The sequence below is a fragment of the Helicoverpa zea genome, chromosome 19 (genome assembly GCF_022581195.2).
Source record: "Helicoverpa zea isolate HzStark_Cry1AcR chromosome 19, ilHelZeax1.1, whole genome shotgun sequence".
NCBI lineage: Eukaryota > Metazoa > Arthropoda > Insecta > Lepidoptera > Noctuidae > Helicoverpa > Helicoverpa zea.
In genome coordinates, this window is record NC_061470.1 from 7,741,524 (window position 1) to 7,763,772 (window position 22,249).

The 22,249-nt window shown below is 35.7% G+C and overlaps 3 protein-coding genes across 15 annotated transcripts in view; 1 reads left to right on the forward strand and 2 right to left on the reverse strand.

The window, feature by feature from the left end:
* Nucleotides 1–11,632, reverse strand: part of LOC124639352 (methyl-CpG-binding domain protein 4-like) — a 36,358-nt gene extending 24,726 nt beyond the window's left edge. Inside the window, exon 1 of the mRNA XM_047176678.1 lies at nt 11,462–11,632. The gene's annotated coding sequence lies outside the window, so the exon portion shown is untranslated. The remainder of the gene's footprint in view (nt 1–11,461) is intronic.
* LOC124639350 (calcium release-activated calcium channel protein 1-like) overlaps nt 1–22,249 on the forward strand; it is a 75,812-nt gene that overhangs the window by 12,860 nt on the left and 40,703 nt on the right. For 2 of the 5 annotated variants that reach the window (XM_047176670.1, XM_047176673.1), the window contains exon 2: nt 11,819–11,894. In XM_047176670.1, coding sequence (XP_047032626.1) covers nt 11,853–11,894 — 42 coding nt within the window. In that variant the 5' untranslated portion in view covers nt 11,819–11,852. Of the gene's footprint in view, nt 1–11,818; nt 11,895–12,281; nt 12,297–22,249 lie in introns of those variants that run through there. The other 3 variants (XM_047176671.1, XM_047176674.1, XM_047176676.1) reach the window with 3 other exon arrangements.
* Nucleotides 13,661–20,342, reverse strand: LOC124639348. Of its 9 annotated transcripts, none has more exons than XR_006985461.1 (3): nt 17,412–19,088; nt 16,001–16,101; nt 14,870–14,994 (listed from the first exon to the last, which is right to left on the reverse strand). XR_006985461.1 is itself a non-coding variant. In XM_047176668.1 (3 exons), exons 1-3 carry the CDS (start codon nt 19,950–19,952, stop codon nt 17,479–17,481), a joined length of 342 nt encoding a protein of 113 aa, XP_047032624.1. In that variant the 5' UTR covers nt 19,953–20,342; the 3' UTR covers nt 15,605–17,478. The 9 variants fall into 9 exon arrangements, 8 of the variants coding, with proteins under 8 accessions (XP_047032619.1, XP_047032617.1, XP_047032618.1 ...); XM_047176668.1 differs by lacking the exon at nt 14,870–14,994 and adding an exon at nt 19,907–20,342 and having other exon boundaries at nt 15,605–17,582; nt 18,221–18,412; XM_047176667.1 differs by lacking the exon at nt 14,870–14,994 and having other exon boundaries at nt 15,605–17,582; nt 17,999–18,112; nt 18,221–19,088.

Consider the following 22,249-nt stretch of genomic DNA (forward strand, 5'->3'; position numbering starts at 1 on the left):
CAACGTAATGTCGTACGTACCAACTATGAGTAAAGAGATGAACGCTAATGTAGGGTATTTCCTAAACATATTATACTTACTTAGTACGAGTATACGATCTTTCTATGAGTTGGTTAAACTTTAACAGCCGAACTTTAACAGAGGGAATACTCTTTACCTACCTACTATATGTAAGAAATTTTTGTAATAAAAACATGGCCTTAAAAATTCTCGTGTTTTTGTGACATGTCGCGAGCCAAGGCGTTTGCACAAGTTCTATGTTGTCAGACGTACTGAAACGAGGATAACCTCACAAACGCCAGAGTAAAGGTCAATGACGTGGTGCTTAAATGTTCTTACAGTACCATCATTAAAATAATTCAAGCTGATCATTAAATAAGTCATATCTGGCGGAATCTACAACTTGAACAACCGCAAATTACCAGCAACACTCATATAATTAAACAAATTATGAACTTCATTACGGCGAAGAAGCCTTATGGTTTTGCCAACAATGTGAACATCGTTAAATTAAGTGATGATAAAAAATAGGGCTTAGATAAAGAATCAGAGAATTCAAGATTTGTTTTTGTGGCACGATGATTTATCGCAAAAACTGTTAAGTAATTCCCCAGAGAACATTGTACCAAAAGGTTTTCGGATTAGTTATGAGATGTGTGAATAATCAACAAGTTTTTCGTTAGGTACAATACTCTAACCAAATACAGTCATGTAGCGATTACGTACTTATTATCTTGTTGTGGTAGGCCAAGCCATGCCATGGCGTAATTTATTCCTTGATGTACTTTCAGATGACGTTCAAAACCCTCTGATGAAAATAAAAGTCCGTTTCGTTCAGTGTCCCTCGTGCATATTCTAAAATCGTAGAATAATAGGCATGCATTTTGTTCGCTCATGTAATTATGTTTCAGCTTCAACTAATTATGACTGCATATGGCATGCATCCATGCATGCATAATTGTTTAGCAATTATAATAGATTTCCCAAGAAAATGAATTTGTTTTGCTGCAGACGATTTTTTACATTATTGTTTTCTTGCTTATGTTAGGTACTACGTACGTCGCTACATATAATTTTATATCTTGACTTATAAATCTGTGTCCTCATTATTGTACCCAATGAGTTCATTGAAAAATACCACTGTTAAATGAACATTTTGTTAAAAATAAATAAAAAAGCGGCGAAGAGCGTGTCGGGCCACGCTCATTTTAGAGATAGAGCCTCCTCCTTTGTTAGAAGTCGGTAACAATTACGTGAAAAATAAAAATGCATCTTATAAATTGGTATTATTATCGAAGGATACAATTCACGGTGACATCGGTTAATACGAACACGTGTCTGAGAGAAGTGGTTATTATGAGGATGTATGTATACACAGGTGGAAAGTGTGAGTAATGCTGGTGGATTTTGCACAATTATTTAACTACTGCAGAAATAGTATGTAGTAGAAATGTGGCCTGTTTCACTGTTTCTTACTTTGGAATTTTCAAGTAGGTACATATTTGTCAAGAGTTCTTGTGTTAAAAAAAATGTTTGAAGGTGTTCTAAAATAATTTATTTAACTCATAGCTGCCATCTGTGTTTCCAATGCAGTTGCATGTAAAATTATATGTCTATGTTTACATAATTTTTAATAGCCAGATAACACAGGGATCGATAGCGTCAATTTCATAACCAGCTAGAGTGCCCTTTCAAAAAGAGCATTGAACTATCCCTTTTACTACCCTCCCTATTTTTGATAAGATTTCTATAAAGTCAAGAAAAAAACAAGTGTTGGTAGATAATTTAGTTAAAATGCATTTTTTTTAATCTTCGTATTATCGATACAGTCGTAAATACTCACGTTACATCCTTTTTTTGAAACTTGTTTTATAATTGAATCCAGTTTCATAAAAGTTTTAGTTTTAATTTTGATTTTCCTCTTGGGGTTAAAGTACATCGAACGTATTAAAGACGTTTTTTATGATTTTTATGTGAATTTTTGGTTCAATCTTATCAATTATAAGATCAGGGGCCCGATTCTCCTAATTTTACTTAAGCGGCATATGATTCATGTTCGACTCGATTCGACTGAGATCCAATCCCGACTCGATTACTACTGAAGCGTATGTGGCATTCCGCTATTTTTTCTTTGAAATAAACGTTTTTATCCTTTTCTGTCATTCAATAATGAATCATTTTGTCTACAAATGATTTACGATTGCAATATGATTGTAGAGCAAACTACCGTATAGACCAAAATCACCAAAATAGCAGACCGATCGCACACCAATCAAATGTCAATCGAATACGATTGGTCTTTTATTAGCAGAATGCCCGATATGGTTAAAACTGCTATTGCGATCATATTGCGATTCGATTTCTATTCGATTTTGACATTATTAACTTAGGAGAATCGGGCCCCTGGTTTCGAGAAATTTTGGAGCAACATCCTTACTTACATTTTAATAAAAAAAAAATACTTAAAAGTTTTTTAGATAATGCATTTACTCTATCGTATTTACACAAAGTTAGAAACATCCTCATTAAAGTTAGGTAAGTCTATCTATCCATACACATTTTGCATCAAAACGTACTTACAGTCAAAAGCAGTAAAAGTAAGTAGACTAGACAGGTGCAACTACATCACGTTGGCACTCAATAAACATTCTCTTAAAACTCAAACAGCCCTAATACAAATGTTCCGCAAAAAAAAAAAAGAAAATTGCGCGCCAACATTTTTATCGATGACTGTACATTCTAAGTTCAAAGACAGACATCCGTTACTGCCAGCCGGCCATTAAAGCAGCGGTTGGACCGGTCCTCTCCAACCAAACGAAGGTTCTTTGTGCCAATAGTACTGGCATTTTCTATGTATCAACACTTGCGTAGATACAAAACAGTCAATATAGTTTGGCTTTCGTACTCCTATATTTTAACGGTTTTTGATGGACAATACTTGAGCGATAAAGAAACTTAGTACTTTTCGTTTCGTAAAATATGATGAACTGGCTGTTTCCCGCGTTTTCAGGGATAAAATATAACACTCAGGGATAGCTTACCAAAAATGAAAGAATTTGTCAAATCTGTTCAGCAATTTCGGATCCTTTAGGGTAAAACAAACAAACTATAGATGATGTCGAAAATAATCATACTTCGGTAATTGTTTTTATAAAGTAAGTACCTACGTGGTAATATGCATGCTTGCATGGAAATAAATATGATGGTTTAACACTCATTAAAACCGTATTACGAAAGCAGCCATTAAGAAAATAATGTTTAGCCGCGGTCCATAATGACGATTTGTTATTATAAATCACGTGTGAAGGCGCACGCGCATGGCTGTTCACATGATACAAATACCAAACAGCACGGGTACTAGATACATTCTATTCGAATATGCATCATAAGATGACATCATAAGATGACATATCATCAATGATAATAGAAATACCATGGGATACCTGAAAAACTACATACCTAAGAACATGGTCTACGAATATGTGTGAGTGGTACGATAAAGAATAATTCGACAGCCATCAAATGGTACAGACTAGATATATTATGTACTTTTTTTATTGATGACTAGCCAATTTTCCCAAAAATACTTATGATTATTTCATTAAATGGAAGTAGTAGATGCTGTCATGCCAAGATTAGGATAAGCCACACAACAATATCAGAGCATTTATGCGTAAGGCTGGCTTTGACTGACAGTAAATTGAGTCAATGCACTAAGCGTAGCGTCTATGTATAACAGACACACAGCCTAAACTAATTGGATGCGACAGAAATACCAAGACATACTAGATACCAGAAACTACATCGCATATTTCTCGTTACTCTGTGACATTAGTTTAACGTAATAAAAACACATCATAAATGTAAAACGTTGGTCAACTGTTGCAGCTGTGAATAACAAAAACTTATTAACTGAACAATAGAATGCATTTTTTTCTATAGCTTTTCATAATTAGACGTCATTACCCACCCTTCGATAGAGTTGCATAGGTACGTGTATAATGATGAAATACATTCTTCCAGTATCTATACCTACTAATATTATAAAGCTGAAGGGTTTGTTTGTTTGTTTGTTTGAACGCGCTAATCTCAGGAGCTACTGGTCCGATTTGAAAAATTCTTTCGGTGTTAGATAGCCCATTTATCGAGGAAGGCTATAGGCTTTTTATCCGGGTTCGTGCAGAGGTTCCCACGGGATGCGGGTGAAACCGCTGGCAGAAGCTAGTTAGAAAATAAACGAGGCAAAATGTAGGGATCCATCGTTTCTCTGCAGCGCAATCTAGACTTTGATTAAATTCCCTGAAACTCGGCATTTGGAGTTAATTCAATTTCTGATCAATTTGATACATTTTATTCGGAATTTCTGTAACAGCTATGAGCTGTAATGATATTAGAAAAGCTCTCGTCTGACTGTTCAATTGATAAGGAAAATGTCTGTTTTGAAAAGTATTCAGATTTACCTAACTGTTTTATCAATGCGAGAAAAATCTTTTCGTCTTTTTACTAGACTTGAGATTAACAAACGGATCTCGTGCAACTTGTGTGACCACAAAGAGATAAGATTAATACTAGGAAGAATGTGAAAAATGCAGTTAATAAAGCTAATCTAGTTCTCTGCATAGAGTTCACATGCCGACAATACCTCGCGACAAGGAAACTGCTCTTAATTGGAAATAATCCGCTAACTGTACAGAGATATTTACAGCCCGTTATCACCGCACCTTACCGTTCCACAATACATCATTAAATCGTAAATCATACACGTAAAAATGGCGACATTTCTATAGGTTTCTATTTCCTGTTATGTGTGTTTATTTTTGTACTTAGGTACATATTACATACCACTCGTTTACCCGCGGTTTGACCCGCGTCCCGGGGAACTACTGTACCAGGATAAAATATAACCTTTAATTTCGGAGCCTTTTTATACAAACAAACCTCTTTATTATAGTATATAGACAAGTTAATCTTTATTATAGACTTCAGCAGGTTGCCAACCAACCAACCAACCAACCTACTGTAGTAAGTAAACCATGTTAGATACTTACTTCGAAGTAAGTCGTTCAAAGCTAATTGGTTGGTCTACCAACCTACGATGTTCTAAATAATTTATGAATTATTTTTACTCATTAAAATTAGAAAAGGGCTTTTACATAATCGGCATTCCGATTAATCGTGGAAACTTTCTTCTTTTTTACCTTTGAGAGTTGTGACACTTTTATCATAGACAATTAATATGAAGCTTTTATGTCGGACGACAAAGGCAAAAATGACGCGAACATACACATACATGTAAAAACTTACCTATTAACCCCTCTGCTCGACAAGATTTTGACATATGACTTTACCGTTGATTCGGCGGGATATTTTGAATCGCGACATGGAAGTCAAAAATTTGTACTAACTTTCAACACATGAATTCTAAGTCCGTAATGCCTGATCAGAAGTATTTTAACTATAACTTTAGAGCTCACTTATTTGACAACAACGTGCAAAGGTCAAATGGGGTCAGTTAATTCAGAAAAAGATAATAATTACGGTGTTTTTAAGTCTATCGAAAAGTTAGGCATTTCAAATTTGGTGAAAACTTACCAATAAGTAATCGCATCACTTTCTCAAACACAACACAAACGTCATATTTATAACATTTTCAATCCGTTGCAATACATTTCGTGCCCTTATTTATGTTCAATAACTAAAAAATCAGCACATAAAATACACAATAAAAATGAACAATTTACAACATCAGTCAAGTCACAGACAAGTAGAGTTTGGAATGGAGTATTTTTTTTTTTTCAATCAGCGGTGTGCATTCGATACCTAAATCGGAAATTTATTATAAATAATCGAATACCAATTTTATATATACCTATTTTTAATAGCAACTTATTTCAATTTTATTTATTAATTTTAAATTATAGGTTCAATTTGTTTTTGTTGTTAAGAAAAAAGATATGTAAGTTTTTAGCATTAAATTTTTATATGTATTATTTATTTTGGTGTTGCGTCATTCGTAATAATTTTTAACTTTAATTGAATTTTTATTACCTATTACGGAATTTTAATTTATTCTTATATTATTTCTCAACAATTCTAACATTTTTGTTTCGGCGGAGGGTATGCGGGTGTTCTGAAATATAATGCAATTTATAACTACCAAAGGTATGTACTTATTTGATGATGAGAAACAATAATAATAATTGATTGATTTGCCCCGCAGGGCATCTGAGGCGGATGACGGGGAGTAGCGACCCCGCGGGGCTATATATCCGAGTGCTCCAGGGAGAGTATACTGTCCCCCATCTCCGGCTTGCCGGAGTGAAGCATGACGGGGGAGAGGTCTCCCGCCTCTTGGCTTGCCTTCACCGGCCGGTCAGAGTGGAGTCGCTAGAGTAGGGTTAGCAGCCCGCTCGGAGGGTAGGTGCCTCGTGGTAAGTGGCGAGTGGGCCGGTGATGCTGGACCCACAGGGAGCGCGTGATCTGCGTTTAAAGTCCGCCGAGGTATCCTCACCCTTCAGCCGCTCATGTACCTGTTGCCCTCTTGTTGCGATTTAGCGACTGATTCCCGGGGGCCCAGTAAGTGAGTTGGCGAGTCTCCACCTGCCATTTTTACGTGTATTTATTACATTGTTATCGGCAGGTGCCATAGTTCCCGTAGTTTCCCCATTCCTAGTCCACTAGCATCCCATCACAATAGCCCAAGTAGTTTTCATCCATAGTTAGCAATAGTTTAGCACAGAACCGGGCATTGTCCTTGGGTACATTTCTATAGTGTATACAGGGATAATCGTCGGTTTTGTGTCACCATTTCATTAAAGTTGTCTCAAAAGGGCTTCAGCGTGTTGGCTTCGGCCCCACGTTCGCCTTCCAAAAATCCGGGACTCTGTAGTCCCGTGGTCGGTTAGAGACATAATAATTGATTGATTTTAAAGTCACCAAATATTTTTAACCGAATCCCAAAAAGGAGGTGGTTCTCAATTTGGATGTTTGTTTTTGGTCGAAAGGGTATATTCCCCATATTTGTTATTAGGTCCAGGATCTGATGATGGAAACCTTGAGAAATCGAGGGCAGCTCTCGAAAATTGTAAGCATAGATAAGGTTATAACTTGACACTCAGATGTATATCTGATAACACTATGAGACAGTAAAGGTTCGGAGCTGACCTGATGATGGAGACCAGAGAAGGTCGAGGGAACTCGACAACCGTACTTCTCTCGTCTCCATCTCCTTCACTGTTGCAGAGGCCTCGTAAATACGAATAATATAAGCACAAACACGAGAAAGTTTAAATATTCAGTTGTCGAGTTCCCTCGACCTTCACTGGTCTCCATCATCAGGTCAGCTCAAAGCCTTCACTGTTGAATAGTGCTACCAGGCAAACACCTGAGTGATAAGATTTCAACCTATGCATTTCTGCAACTTTCGAAAGTCGCCCTCGATTTCTCAAGGTTCCATCATCAGATCCTGACCTAATGATAATGGGACCACCTCGGAAGTACACGCTATCAAACAAAAAAAGAATCATCAAAATCGATAAATAAATGGCTGAGTAATCGCGTAACAAACATACAAAAAAAAACGGTCGAATTGAGAACCTCCGCTTTTTGGGAAGTCGGTTAAAAATAAGTCGGCGGCGGCCATCTTTCCATCTTGGACCAGCTTTCGATGAACAGCGAACTATTTGCCCCTTCAAGCAATAAAATCGTCATAAAATTTTGCGATAACTACACCTAACTACGGCTCTCGTCAAATAGCTTTGCCGCTCAGTTAAAAAGTTGGAAGTAACGAATCGCCATTAAGTTTGGCAGATCTACAGGAATCCTGCACATAAAACACCCGAAGAATAAGTCTTCATTTGCCGTCTTCAGAAACCCTAAAAACCGAAGATTTTTTTTATTCCGGCTACAACGTATTTTCTACCACTGATTTTCTAGCATTTTTTTCAAAATAAATTAAGTCATTTTACTTTTCCTAATTTATTTTCAGATTATGGTAAGTATACAAAAGTGCAATTTAGTAATACATATTATAATATCAAATAATATAAAATTATTAAATCGATTCTTTATTTTAACGAATCGGATGATTCGATGCAAAACTTCTATCACCGTCGCCATCTTGTCTATGCGTCTTCAAATTTAAAAAAACAACTAATGTAAACAAACATGGCGAGTTCGATCAGAATTCCCGGTAATTACGATTGGATTTTAAAAAGGTATATTTCTAACGGGATGCTAAATATGAAAGGTTTGAATGCGTAATAATAATTTAAATTTATTTAGTTATTTTATTTAGTACTCACAAATGTGGTTTGATTGGAAAGAAAATAAATATGAGCGTAATTAATTAGGAAAGTGTATGACTGATTCGCAGACCCCAATTGGGGTCTAAACCGAGCTTACGGTGACATTGATGTTCAGACCCCGATTGGGGTCCGCTACGGATTTGACGGTTAATATGCGTAATTACTACATAATTCTTTTGAAGTCTATTTAAATATTACGTCTAAACACGTGTATGTATAATATGTATTTACCCGATTTCGTTTGACATTTGATTCAAATCCGGCAAATATGTGAGCTTATATTTCAAAACACAAGAATTATAAAAATAAGGCGAGGCCATCATTTACAAGGAAACTAACAAATATATTAATAAGCAAATATTGCAAAATTTTGCTTAAAAAATTACGCAACTGATATTTTTCGAAAGGAGATGGCCAAATTTTCATAGTAAAAATACCCAGAATCGACAGCAATGAAATGCTTACCAATAGGTTCATTATGATAGACCTTTGATGGTGCCAAAAACTCCAGCCTGAAATCCATGGGGTATAGGAGCTATATCATATTTTCACAAAAATAGGTCGTTGAATTTATATTGATTTTAAAGATCATTTACATCAAGGAACATAAAAAAAAATCTATGTACACTAAGATTATACTAGCCAACAGTAATATCCCCATAGTTACTGAGATTGCCTGGTGATTAAAAGGTCTTATATTTAACCACTCCAAACACGAAAGCACCGACCTTACATACTTGGAGAGGTTTCGCAGTTATATGCAACCTTCACAACTGGCTATGAAACGTCTTTTTAAAAATTGTCTTTGAAAATCGCGCCATGTGACATTGTCAAATGTTACAAATGACTTAGCGATGCAAAACGGTCCAATCATGAGTCTGCATTCAACTTCTAATGAACATGAAACGGTAAAAGTAAACTTTTCTGTGAACTAAAATCATGATCGAAAAAACGTTATAAAAAGAGAACCCCATGGTTTTTAGATGATATGAAATACTTTTTTTAATCCTTACATTATACTGAATCCAATCGTACATATGAAGTTTCTGTCGACTCTGGGTGTTTTTTTGGCCATCTCCTTTAGGCGCTACTGCGAAGTTTCTATGCCGACAAGATTAGAAAACTTTCCTAAGTACCTACATATACCTTTTCTTGCAATACGTAATGAACAAAACTATAGAGGCACTAATTGAAGAAGGTTCACTTCATCGTCCACGATGCAGACACAATAGTTAAACAATCGGTGTGTATCAAATATAACTCATGGGACAAGGATGTTAGTGGGATAGGAAGGACAGTAGGTACCTACTACAGTTCCCGGCACGTAACTGGGCAAGAATCGTGAGATAAAAACAGGTCCTATTTTTTTCAAGCAGACATTATTACCAATAAATGATGTCAAAAACCATAGAATAATCCACAAGCAGTAACAGGGACCACTTTTTTGTATCATTTAGTGCACTATGTGCAAGCTCACACTGATTAAAGGCCCCAAATACTTGCCAAGGCTACTCTAGCTGGGGCATTGATCACTAGGTTCGATCACTAGACTGAGCGCTCTTAGCGTGTACCTAGTGAGTGTAGAACAATTCGAAGTGTCTTACATAATTTAGTCACTTTGCAGATAATTACCAATATCCACCTTACCTACAATTTTCTTAATGGCTAGCTAATTCTGTGTAAACGCTATTTGAAATCCATTATTAATGACACGACATACACTATGGACTTCTGCCAGGTTTACGAGGTTAGCGCCTGAACTGAGTGAAATTAAAATATATTGTTACCATCCTGATTGTGTTCACTTTAATAAGGATATGTTCATAGGTCTCTCGGTCTCTCTTCTCGTCTTTCTGTCTATGAAGAAGTAGAAGTATGTATGTCCTGCTAACCTATAGTACCTACCTCTTACGTATCTTTTTCAGGAAGTTTTATTTTGCCAATGTTTAAGCCGACAAACGCAAAAGTTAAATGGCACGTTGAATGGTTAGATGACACGCAATAGGTATGCTAATGCATTGATCTAGCAAGTAAGTTTGCCTGTGGATAACACCCAAAGTTTAAGGCAGGGTGTGGGTTTATTAACGTAAAATATATGATTTGTGACAACATTGTAGGTATTTTTATTAGGCTCTACTTAATAAACATAGGGTGACGTCCCAAACCAGCATATCGATAAACACGACGTCGAAAGCTACCACATAGATAAACTCACATAATAATGCCTATAAGTAAAAGCTGTAGTTTCAACTTTATACTAAGATCCTGGCTCTGCCACATCATATTTATAATGCGCAGTTTGCAGCAGACACAGATATAAATTAATTGAAGATAATGAAAATTGCCATTTGTGATGCAAGAAGCCAACCTAATAATTTGTGGTGACTTCTAGAAAAGTATAAAACTATGGGCTGTGCATAATATAATGTGTGTGAAACTGTAATATCTATGAAAGTAAGTGAGAAATAACATAAGAGAGATTGCTATCCCATTACATACCCATCACGCCACCTATCAAAAACCAGTCTCAAAAGAATTTTTTTTATGCTCGATAGATGGCGCTATTAAGGCTACAGAGTATTCATAAACTTAATTCTCTACAGACAATAAAGCTGTGTGATAAGAAATCTAAGGACTTAATTTGAAATCATTTGAGTATTTATGGTATTTGCTATGTTATATATTACAGTGTTTTCATACATAAATTCCCACCTGTAGCCGACTAAACTGAAAGAAATTAAAAGAGTTCTCCATAATGTATGAAAGTTTGGTTTTTGTGTCTAGTTTCAATAGTACGAACTACTCTGAATGTAAAGATATAACTATGTACTATAAGTCTATATAGTACCTAGTTAATTTATTCACATACTTAGGCATAAACATTTATGTATAAAAATCATTAGGAAGTATGCCTGTTCGTAAGTTGATGTGTTGAAATTAAACCCTAGAATGTTATTGCATTTTATTGCTTAACCAGAGTTATAACCTCCTCTTTAGTACCTTCTGCGTTAGAATATTTCAATACAATGCATTAAGACTTTATGTATAACTTTAATTATTCAATCGTACGTACCTACTGTGTATTATATCATTATTCTAATGCATAAAATTGGCTAAAAGAATAGATAAACTTCTTTTCTGAAAATATAACTCACCAATGCGCGGCCAACTCACTAGGTATTGTTTACAAAAATCAGCAAGCAATTTATTACACAGCTCCAAGAAAATCGAATATATTATAAGAATTCTGAATCAAATACAAACTTTTTGATTCAACAACAACGTAAACAAACAACAACATTCGTTCAATCTGAAGCTCAGCTGTTAATGACAGATGTCAAGGTGACAAAACAGCGAAGTTTCTGTTCTCGTTCAGAAATCAAACAGCTACAACAATGTTCAAACTTGTCGTTTTGAAATCATATTGCACAATGTGTCTGAAAACATGTTTGAAAAAATATGTGATTTCAAATGGAATGGATCTTCAACTAATACAGCGTTTTTCTTTTCAGATTTAATCATCATGTGCTTCAAGTTCCCCCGGTTATGATATTCCCTAAAAGTAAAATGTTGGAGGTTCCAGATAATGTAAGTTTCTTGTTATTCTTTAATATTGTTTAGAAGAAATAAAATTCAATGCCGTGGTGATTGATTCCGTTCAATGACAACTTACATTCGACCACTCTACGACCCTGACATTCTTTAAATATTTTCAAAAGATATTCTAGGCACTTACCATTCAATGGCTTTTAAATATTTTCCAATCGATTTCCGTTAGTGCCCTTCAGTGATCGTAATAATAGTCATTGATTGGTATAGCAAATAGCTATAGGTAATGTCTCTATATCATGAATTGGAACACATCCAACATTACCTTAGTTCACGACTGAATATCATCGACTCTAATCTAAAGTTAAAATGGACTTCTTTTAATTAGATACTATAGGTAGTTTTTTGTGGTGTTACATTATATTTTATGTCACATTCAGGGTAAGAATGTCTTAAAAATATATTATTAACAATGCTTTCGTACATCATATTCATTAATCCCACTAAGTATTTAGTCTCAGCAGTGATTCAGTATCGTTTGCTTGAAGAAATATCTTGAAAAAGCTTTTTAAATATTCTCTCATTAGTTCAGCGGGTAGGTGCCTAATTAGTGAGGTCTAATTAGTAATAATAATAGGTAAATAACTACAGTGAAACTGCAACTAATTTGGAAATTAAAAACGAACTACGTTATGGTTTATTTAGTGAACAGTCAGTCAGTTTTCTGTAGTTTATTTGCCTTTAGATCTGAAACAATGTTATCACTGTTGGGCAAGCTTCGATATTGACAATAGTGTTTAGTGACGCACTATCTTCTAATTTTTACACATCGGCAGTAACTCGTATTAGGGCTGCCAAATAGTTATTCATCAATATTTAGTTGACTAAAAGCGATAGGTACAATTTGGGTAAACGAATGGAAATTAACGTTCACGTACTTATAACAATGGTATTCTCTGAATTCTCGCTTACTTGTGGTAGGTACCGATTCGACATAAACATCTTCCTACGCCATGTATGCCTTAATAAGAATCAATTCAAGCGCTGATAAAAAAAAACTGTTGGTACCTATACTTATATCGTCATAAAAATGATACTTAGCTATTTTAATGACAATAATATGTAGTTGCATTTAAATACTTACGGTAAGTTGCACCATTTAACTACAGCCATAACCGAACCATTTTCAGCTGACAAATCGTCGATTTGACCAATGGGTGGCAATTTCACGGCTAGTTATGGTCTTCATATCTTCATATGTAGTATAATGGTACCTTTATTGTACAATGTTATACCACAGATGACCTTAATAGTTCTACTTAGGTACTTATTGCAAGATTCATTACCAAAATTTTATTATACCTAATAGAACTGCTGACAGAATAGCTATCATCAAGCACAAGGCAGGTAATATCATCGTTCGATTTTTCCATTAGGGTTTTTCTGTTGGCTTTTATCCAAATAACATACATACCTAGGTCCTTACTTAACTTATAAAATATTGATGTAGGAACAAAGTACATTGAGTACTGCACACTAAGCCAAAGTTTATGTGCATGCATTAACGTGAGTACTTACATAATTATCTAAATAACTACTGTATTATGTCACTTATGGTGCAGTTTCAGCCCTGAAATTATCGTAAAACTGTAAATGTCATTGGCCACACAAGAGTCGCTCGTTAAATCACCCATACTCCCATACTTTTGTAAATACCTAGGCAGTATGTGTGCAGCGGTGTAGTGTGTTGATAGGGCTGGTGCGCTGATGCAGGAGATTCAGCTTTTCAGTAAATAAAACGGCGATTGCAAATAATTACATACGTGTATTCGGTCCGTGTCGCAGAGCAAGAGAGAGAAAAGTTGCCACAGTACAAAAATATAATAAAAATTAAGTTAATGTTGCAATTTATAAAATCCAACATGCTGCGGCCTCACAGAAAACACAAATAACAATTATTTGAAATAAATCAAAAGAAACTAGAGTGAAGGTTACATTATTATTTATGCTATGTATTTATCTATTTATTACTTATACAATAACTTACAATTATGTTTTACACTACATAAGAGTAAAAAACTATAACTTATATGGTTTTACAAATATGACTTATTATTAAACATTAATACAATTTCTTAAGTACTATCATCATATTCTATTGGCAGTAAACAAATTTTATTGATGGCACGGGTATGGGTTTTCCCATTTGGTGTCCTAACATCAACTGCCCTAATTTTTCCATCATGTCCTGGAAATAATTTAACAATTCGTGCCATTGGCCATGACATAGGAGGAATATTGTCCTCTTTTAAAATAACTAAGTTGCCTAACTTAACATTACAAACTGTATCACGCCACTTAGGCCTGTTTTGTAATAAATTTAAATAACATTGGTGCCACACTTTCCAAAAGGATTGTTTTAAAGAATTACATAGTTGCCAAAACTTAAGTCTATTTTGTGGAACGTTGCATACATTTATTTCAGGATACATTGACAAAGCACTACCTATAATAAAGTGACCAGGTGTTAAATAACAATAATCATCAGAGTTTGAAGATAAAGGTAAGAGTGGCCTAGAATTAAGCACTGCTTCGATTTCAGTTAATACAGTATTAAGCTGTTCATAAGTTAGAACGGTTTTTTGTAATATTCTTTTTAAGTGAAACTTCGTGCTCTTAACTGCCGCTTCCCAGAGCCCGCCAAATGTAGGTGAGTAACATGGTATAAAGTGAAATTGTATCCCACGCTCGGCGGTAAATCTTTGAACCTGCATTTGGTGGCTCTGCGAAGCTTGCAGCTTGTAGAGCTCAACTAATTGACTCCTTGCACTTTTAAAAGTACTTGCATTGTCGCAGTGAATTTCGGTGGGCAAACCTCGTCTGGAGATAAATCTCCTTAAGCACGCAAGAAAGGTTTCCGTGGTCAAATCTGATGCAAGTTCTAAGTGAACTGCTTTTGTCGCGAAACATACGAATACACAGATATACCCTTTACCTATTAAAGATCGTCTTACGCGAGAGTTTCACATCAATTGGCCCAGCGAAATCCACGCCGACTTTCTCAAATGGCCTGCTGGTGGCTGTTACACGTGCAGCCGGCAAGGAGCCCATCAGTTGCTTGGCTGCTAAGGCCTTTTGTCTGAAACATACAATACATTTGTGAGTTACTTTCTTAACTTCTAATAAGCCATTAACAATCCAAAACCTTTGATTGAGATGCGAGAGTAAAAGCTTAGGCCCTGCGTGCAGTAGCCTTTCATGTTCACACCTTATAAGCAAGCTAGTAATTGAAGAGCCCTTAGGTAGTATGACAGGATGTTTTTGTGAATAAGCTATATTAGCATAATGCAGCCTGCCACCAACGCGCAATAGACCCCTATTGTCAAGAAAGGGATGCAACTCAACTAGATTCCCCTTCAAGCTCTTATTATTGCTTATTGCTTTGATTTCAGATTTAAAATATATACTTTGTTCATATTTAATAAGTAACATTAATGCATTATCTAACTCAGAACTTTGCAGATAGTTTGTATTTATTTTAGAATTATTTTTGTTAATATTGTTTAAAAATCGCAATATGTATGCTAATAGCCTTACTATTTTATTTATATTAGAGTAATTATGCAAGCGCTTGAACACATAGTCAAGCGGATTGGGATTTTGGCACACCAAGTTGCTGGAAGGAGCTAAGCAGCGCTCCTCTGTGAGTGACTCAGCTGGTGAGCTATAAGCAGCAAACTTGTACTCACTGTTTTGCAGGAACTTAGGGCCATTCCACCAAATATCGCAGCTACTCAGCTCATTCGGGTTGACGCCTCGGCTAATGAGATCAGCAGGATTGTCATGCGTATTGACATAATGCCAACTGTATCCAGATGTGTTTTGACGAATTACACTTACTCTGTTCGATACGTAAGCTTGAAGTTTTGTTAGCTCAGTGTTTAGCCATGCAAGAACGATTTGCGAGTCGCTGAATAAACAAACATGCCTGATGTTAATTTTGACTCTGAGTGTATCATGAGTCCTCAAAACCAATTTTGATAGCAAGAGTGCAGCATTCAATTCAAGCCTTGGCACAGTCATGCCTTTCTTTTGGATAGGATTGATTCGCGACTTCGAACAAAGTAGATGCAATTTCGTTGTACCTGTTTGGTCTGTGACTCGCAGGTACACACAGCATCCGTAGGCTGTCTTACTCGAAGCGTCAGCAAAGCCGATTAAATCTGCCGAGTCTCCTTCTGAAACACTAATATTCCTATCTAATAGGATAGGCTGCATTGCAGCTAAATTATTGGTATAATTAAACCATTCTTGCTGAACATTTGCAGGCGGACTGTCATTCCAACCTGTGTTCAGTAACCATAATTTTTGCATTATGGCCTTTGCTGTGACCACAATTGGGCTCACAAATCCCATTGGGTCATAGAATCTACCTATATAACTAAGTATGCTCCTTTTTGTAACCTTTTTTGTATCAAATGGTTCTGGAGTAGAGATTATAAAGTGATCATCCTTTACATTTATTTGAAGTCCTAGGGCTTTCATATAATAATTATCTTTTTGCAATTCTAAACTATCAAAATGTCTTTCGTTTGATGGTATAGTACTTAACACATTTTCATTATTTGATGACCATTTATGAGTGTTAAAACTACCTAATTTAAGCAAATCACGAAGTTGGTCTCTGGCACTGACAGTGGTTTCTAAATTATTATTACTATATATAATATCATCAACATACTGATTATTTTTGATAATGGATGAAGCTAGTGGGTATAACTTTTCATATTTATTTGCTAGCTCATCTATACAACGAGTTGCTAAGTAACTTGAACTTTTCAAGCCATATGTAACTGTGTCTAATCTAATACACTTAACTGGCTCGTCCGGATTGTCCCTCCACAAAATATTTTGAAGGGAAGTGTATTGAGGGTCTATTTTAATATTTCTAAACATACGCCTTATATCTGTAGTAAATGTGTATCTACCTAAACGAAATAATAAAATGATATCAAATAATTCCTTTTGAACCACTGGCCCATTAAGTTGTAAATCATTCAAAGAAACTTTTTTGTTTGTTTTCATTGAGCCATCAAACACTGTGCGAAGCTTTGTAGTTTTGCTATTTTTATTAATAACCGCATGGTGTGGCAAAAAATATACTGCATGCTTACATAAATCATACAATTCTATATCAACATAATGACCATGACCAAGAGATAGATATTCATGAATGAAATTTTGATATTGCATGAATAAATCAGGATTACTATGCAATCTCTTTTCCAAATTCAAAAACCTTTTTAATGCTAAGTGAAAAGACTCACCAAGAGTATCGTTTACATCTGACAAAGGTATTTTTAAAGGTATAGGAACTTCAAACTGGTTATTAACTAATTTAACTGAACTTTGAAAGATTTTTTCACAAAGTTCTTGCTCAGATGTTTGTTCAACAAATCTCTCTGGAACTTTTTCATTTGTCCAAAACTTGGCAAGTGTCTCATTGAGACCTAATTCACATTTCAAAACTACACTATTACATGTTTGTTGAGATACCTTAGGTGGCAGATTCCCTCCTACAATGTGCCCGAAGTATGTGTTGAAGACGTGTAGCTGTGTGCTACTAGGCTGTTGTGGTGGATGAGCAGCACTCCGGGGCACAGCTGATGACTGGTTGCTGTGGCTGGGCAGGCTGATGGTCATGCACTGCTCGTTGGGCAATAGCGTCTGGAAAAATACATCAGCCCCTAATAACATGTTGATTTCACTAGGAACATTAAATTGGTCATCTGCCAATATAATGTTGGGTGGTATAATGACCCTAGAGACATCAAATTTGTTTTGCGGTAATTTGCATGTAACATCTTTAAGTACATGACAAGTTACTGTTGTCTTGAATGGTGAATTTAATGAATGAATTTCAATAGGAATGCAGTACTTAATATTACTCTTTTCATTAGTGATTCCAATAATACAAGTATCACTTTGCAAGGGCGTTAATCCTAATAGCTGAACAACCTTTGTGGTTATAAATGAAACTTGAGATCCGCTGTCCAGTAACGCCTTGATAATGTATTGAGTACCATCCCTTGCTACTACCTTGATTTTAGCTGTAGGCAAAAGTACATTGTTATCAACATTACTTGATAAGGTGACAGCTGGTGGGGTTTCACTTAAATTGCAGTGAAGCAGAGTGTTATGAGGCTTCTTGCACTCTGAGCACCGGAAGTGAAACCTGCATTTGCCACCATGCTGACCTAAACAAATCATACATACTTTTTTTTCTTTGGCAAATGTGTATCTATCATTTGCAGGCAATAACTGAAACTTTTTACAGTTAAACAATTTATGTTCATAAGACTTACAGTAAGTGCATGTTGCTCCTGTAGTGGCGACTGCTGCTACCTTACTGCTACTATTACCAGGATGGGGTTGATGTCCCTGCTCGACATTCTCCAGTGCATTGGCTCGGTTCTCAATGTAATTGAGAAAATCCTCCAATTGCGGCTTAGCATTCATATCCCGGTCAAGTTGGTAGGCCTTCGCAGTGTAACTGTCTAGTTTGCGAGAGAGAATACACAACAATATAGCATCCCAGTATATAACATTAGGTTCTTGATATTTGATGGCGGCTATTTGCTGCCTAACTGTTGAAATAAATTCTCTGAGTGAGACTGCTGTTGATTTTACTATTTGTTTTAAGTCTAATAGCTTGCAAATGTGCTCAGAGATTATTCTATATTTATTTTCATATCTATTTTTTAGTAAATTTAAAGCTGCATCATAACTGACAGCTTCGACCGGCAAGTTTTTGACTAAATCGAATGGCTCACCCTTTAACAATGTTCTTAAATAATAGAATTTTTGTATATTGTCTAGGCTTTTGTCATTATGAATTAATGAATTAAATAAATTGATAAATGGAACATATTCTGTGTATGTGCCCTCAAAGGGTTTTATGGATATAGGTGGTAATTTAGTTTTATGTGTTTTTTCATGAGTGGAAGAGCCTGAAGGGTTTGAATCAAGAGGCTTGATGCGTTTGTCAAAGGCTGATAAAGTTTTAAAATAATTGTCCTCCACCGACTCCACATCCTCCTCGTCGGCGGAGTCAAGACCGAGAATATCTTTACATAGGGCTTCGTATTCTTTAAAAGCCACATTGAGCCTATCACGTTTTGTGCATAGGTCATTAATGGAAATATCGTCTAAATTGGCAATGTTCACGAAATTAAATAATCGGTAAAAATTTAGTATCGTTTGGCAGGCGGAGGGGGAGGAAAAGGGGGGGAGGGTGGTGGGGGGCTCCACCCCTATCCTCTGGTACCACTCCCGTTACAAGGTAACGCATAATTTTTGAGAAAAATAGATATTTGTAACCTAACCTCAAAACACTATAATCACCCACTACGGTCGGAAAATTAAGTGCAAGTACTTCTAATCAATACGAACAAAGGCAAAGTCGACGGAGCCCCGCTACGCGGGGCTCCTACTTCTGGGTGGTTTAAAAAAAAATAACCACGAAGGGAATGGCGGGGTCTTGCAGACCCCGCCATCCCCTTCGAACCTAACCTATCCGAGTCGGGGGTGCCCTAAGTCGCGAGCTCGCTTCGCTCGCTCGTGCATACTAAGAGGAATAAGATGTTATTTGAAATAACATCATAGTACATTCACGCAATTCGAAGAGATACGGAATGACACTAATGACAGCTAATCACAAATGACACTTAACGCAAAAACCAGAGACATTTATTTATTTTTTGCGTTCCTTTTCACGGATTTGTACACCACAGACGATATACTAAAACACATTCGGTTGTCGATCGCCCATTTTAACGTTCCGTTTTACCGAATAACGTTGACATTACGCGTTTTATCTGATTTGAGGTTAGAAACATTTTTTGTAAATTTCTCGAAAAATATCCATTACCTTGTAACAAGAGTGGTAGCGTTATAATCGGAGACCCACCCTCTACCAGATTTAACCACTTTTAGCCCCGTACGCCTGCCAAACGATACTAAAGCCAACCCAAATAATCTAGTCATAGTACCTTTCACATAACCGCGTGCGGCGACTTTTTTCTTTAGGTCTTCCATTGTTCGCTAAACTTGTCGATTCTTAAAACAAATATTACCTGTACTTTACGTTAATAACTCAATAATAACTTTACAGGAACACTATTAACTATGTATTACAAGATTCACTGCTATATTAAACACTTTTACACAGTATTGTAATATTTTTTATACAGTATTGATCGGCGACGGCGATCCAATTCTTCCCAACAAAATGGCGGTTGCGCGAGCTCGCCTGTTGCTGCTGTGAAGTTTTGCGGCGTCACTTGCTGTCTCTTTCGCGCCCGTACGATTGTCCTATTCCTATTGTTGCGTGCGGGCGTGCGATGAAATGCGAATCTTTCGAATTTCGATGTGCTCCGTCTCGCTTGCTCTCGCGGAACACCCTATCTTGCTGCCAAGTGTACTCTTCGCACCACAGAGTACATTAATATATAGGGTATAGAGTCATCAGCTTAACCTACCTTGACGCGCCATCTGGTGACCAACGACGGAGGTACATCTATTCTGTGCATGTGTGCGTAGTCATTTGTTTTGCATGTGTGCATGCATGTCTACAGGGTTTCATTTCATATTATTTTTTTGGATGTTGTTTTAGATGGTTTCGTTGAATAAAACACAAATTTACACATCTTATTACTTTATTTAGGCCGTACCGACCTTCGTCTTTTTAAATAATATATTGACGCCTCATTTTGAATATCATCATTTGGATCTACATCCTTGGTAGTACTAATTCCATTTAATAATTTATTGGTCCATTTACACCAGTTATATGCAAAAAATCTGCTAGAAAAATCAAATATATATTCAATTAAATCTTTGGAGTGACGACTGCATACCAGAAATTGAGTGTTGACATTAATATATAATATTGTTTTCATATAATTTTTTAAATTGTCTATATGACTTCTCTTTCGCAATATGTGGTGCAGAACATCCTGGATTTCAGAAAAACATTTAGTTAAATTTTCACTGGGGTAGCACAAATACTTTTTTCCCTTTTTATATTCACGACACAACAAGTACCTATTTTTATCTGGATCATTAGTAAATAAATTTAAATTACAATTTTTACATTTTTTGAAAATTGATTTGGTTTTGCGCAAAATATATCCTGTGATATATTCAATTTGAGCTATTTTCCTAGGATCCTGTTTTTTTAAATCGAAATTTTCTATTATGATATCATTGACATCTTCGAAGTCCACTTGGATGATTTCTTTTGCTTCTTTATTATTAGAAAAAATTAATTCATCAAATGAAGCCAGAACAGAACAAAAATCCTCTTCACAATTTGACCCTGGTGAATAATTGCTGCTCATGTTATTAATTAATAGAGAAGCAAAAGCAGCTTCAAACCCATCACAGGTGGGCGAGTTATTCCTGACCCCATGACTTCTTATGCTACCAAAAAAGTTTTCAATGGGATCCTGGTTTAAATGTCTGCACCAAAATGATTTAATTTGATGTTCATTAAATAATTTTTCTCTCAATAATATCATATTATCAACAGTCTTCACCCAATTTTTGATACTAGGAACAGTGTTAGCACTACCTTTGGATGTGACAAATGTCATGGAATTTAAAATAATTTTTGCTTGCATCCAAACATTGTGATGCTGTGATTTCGGTGTCACGTTTCGTAACAAATCTTTTCCTGATCTGTTGTCTGAGTTCTTCATGCTCCCATTTAGTGAATCGAATAAATTATCCATAAAGATAATAAAATCTGCAGTATCTTTAGTTTCTTCAGGTAGTATGCCATTCTCTGAAAAGCGAAATCAGACAAAAATATTAGTTAAGCACAAACTAGAACATAGTTGTAGTAAAACAAATGCTGTTTGCATACTCCATCAGTTCAGGTAGTTAACTAACTAAACAATCTTGATAGGACTTTTTACACAAATACATGTTAAACAAATAAACTGCTGCTTAAAATAATCGTCCAATACATTAAATAATTGTTGTTATTCTATTTACAATTATTTTTAGCTGTACTTTATTTTTAAATTAAAAGTCATACCAAAATTGTTTACCTTTAGTTAACTACCTAAACTACAGATGGAGTATAGTACAAATGATAAAACCAAATTCGCTTTTTTTAAACAAAAAATAATGTTGTTTTTCAAAACATTACAACAATGAGTGTTAAGAATCTGTTGAATATTTTTTATTAACACAGTGTTTTACTGCGAGACAACCTGATGGTAAGCAGCTGTGATAAGCAGTGATGCAATTAGAGATGGATGTTAGTTAGATTCTTATCACCTACACTGTGGTGGCTGCCTGCAAAGGTGGAACTTTATAGACTTTAG

Bases quoted from the DNA above. Each gene is read 5' to 3' on its own strand.
- LOC124639348 (XM_047176661.1), bottom strand. From the start codon at position 19,952: ATGGAAGACCTAAAGAAAAAAGTCGCCGCACGCGGTTATGTGAAAG. The intron at 18,413-19,906 runs GTACTATGACTA...CTCGCAAACTAG, and splicing joins CGCACGCGGTTATGTGAAAG to ACAGTTACACTGCGAAGGCC.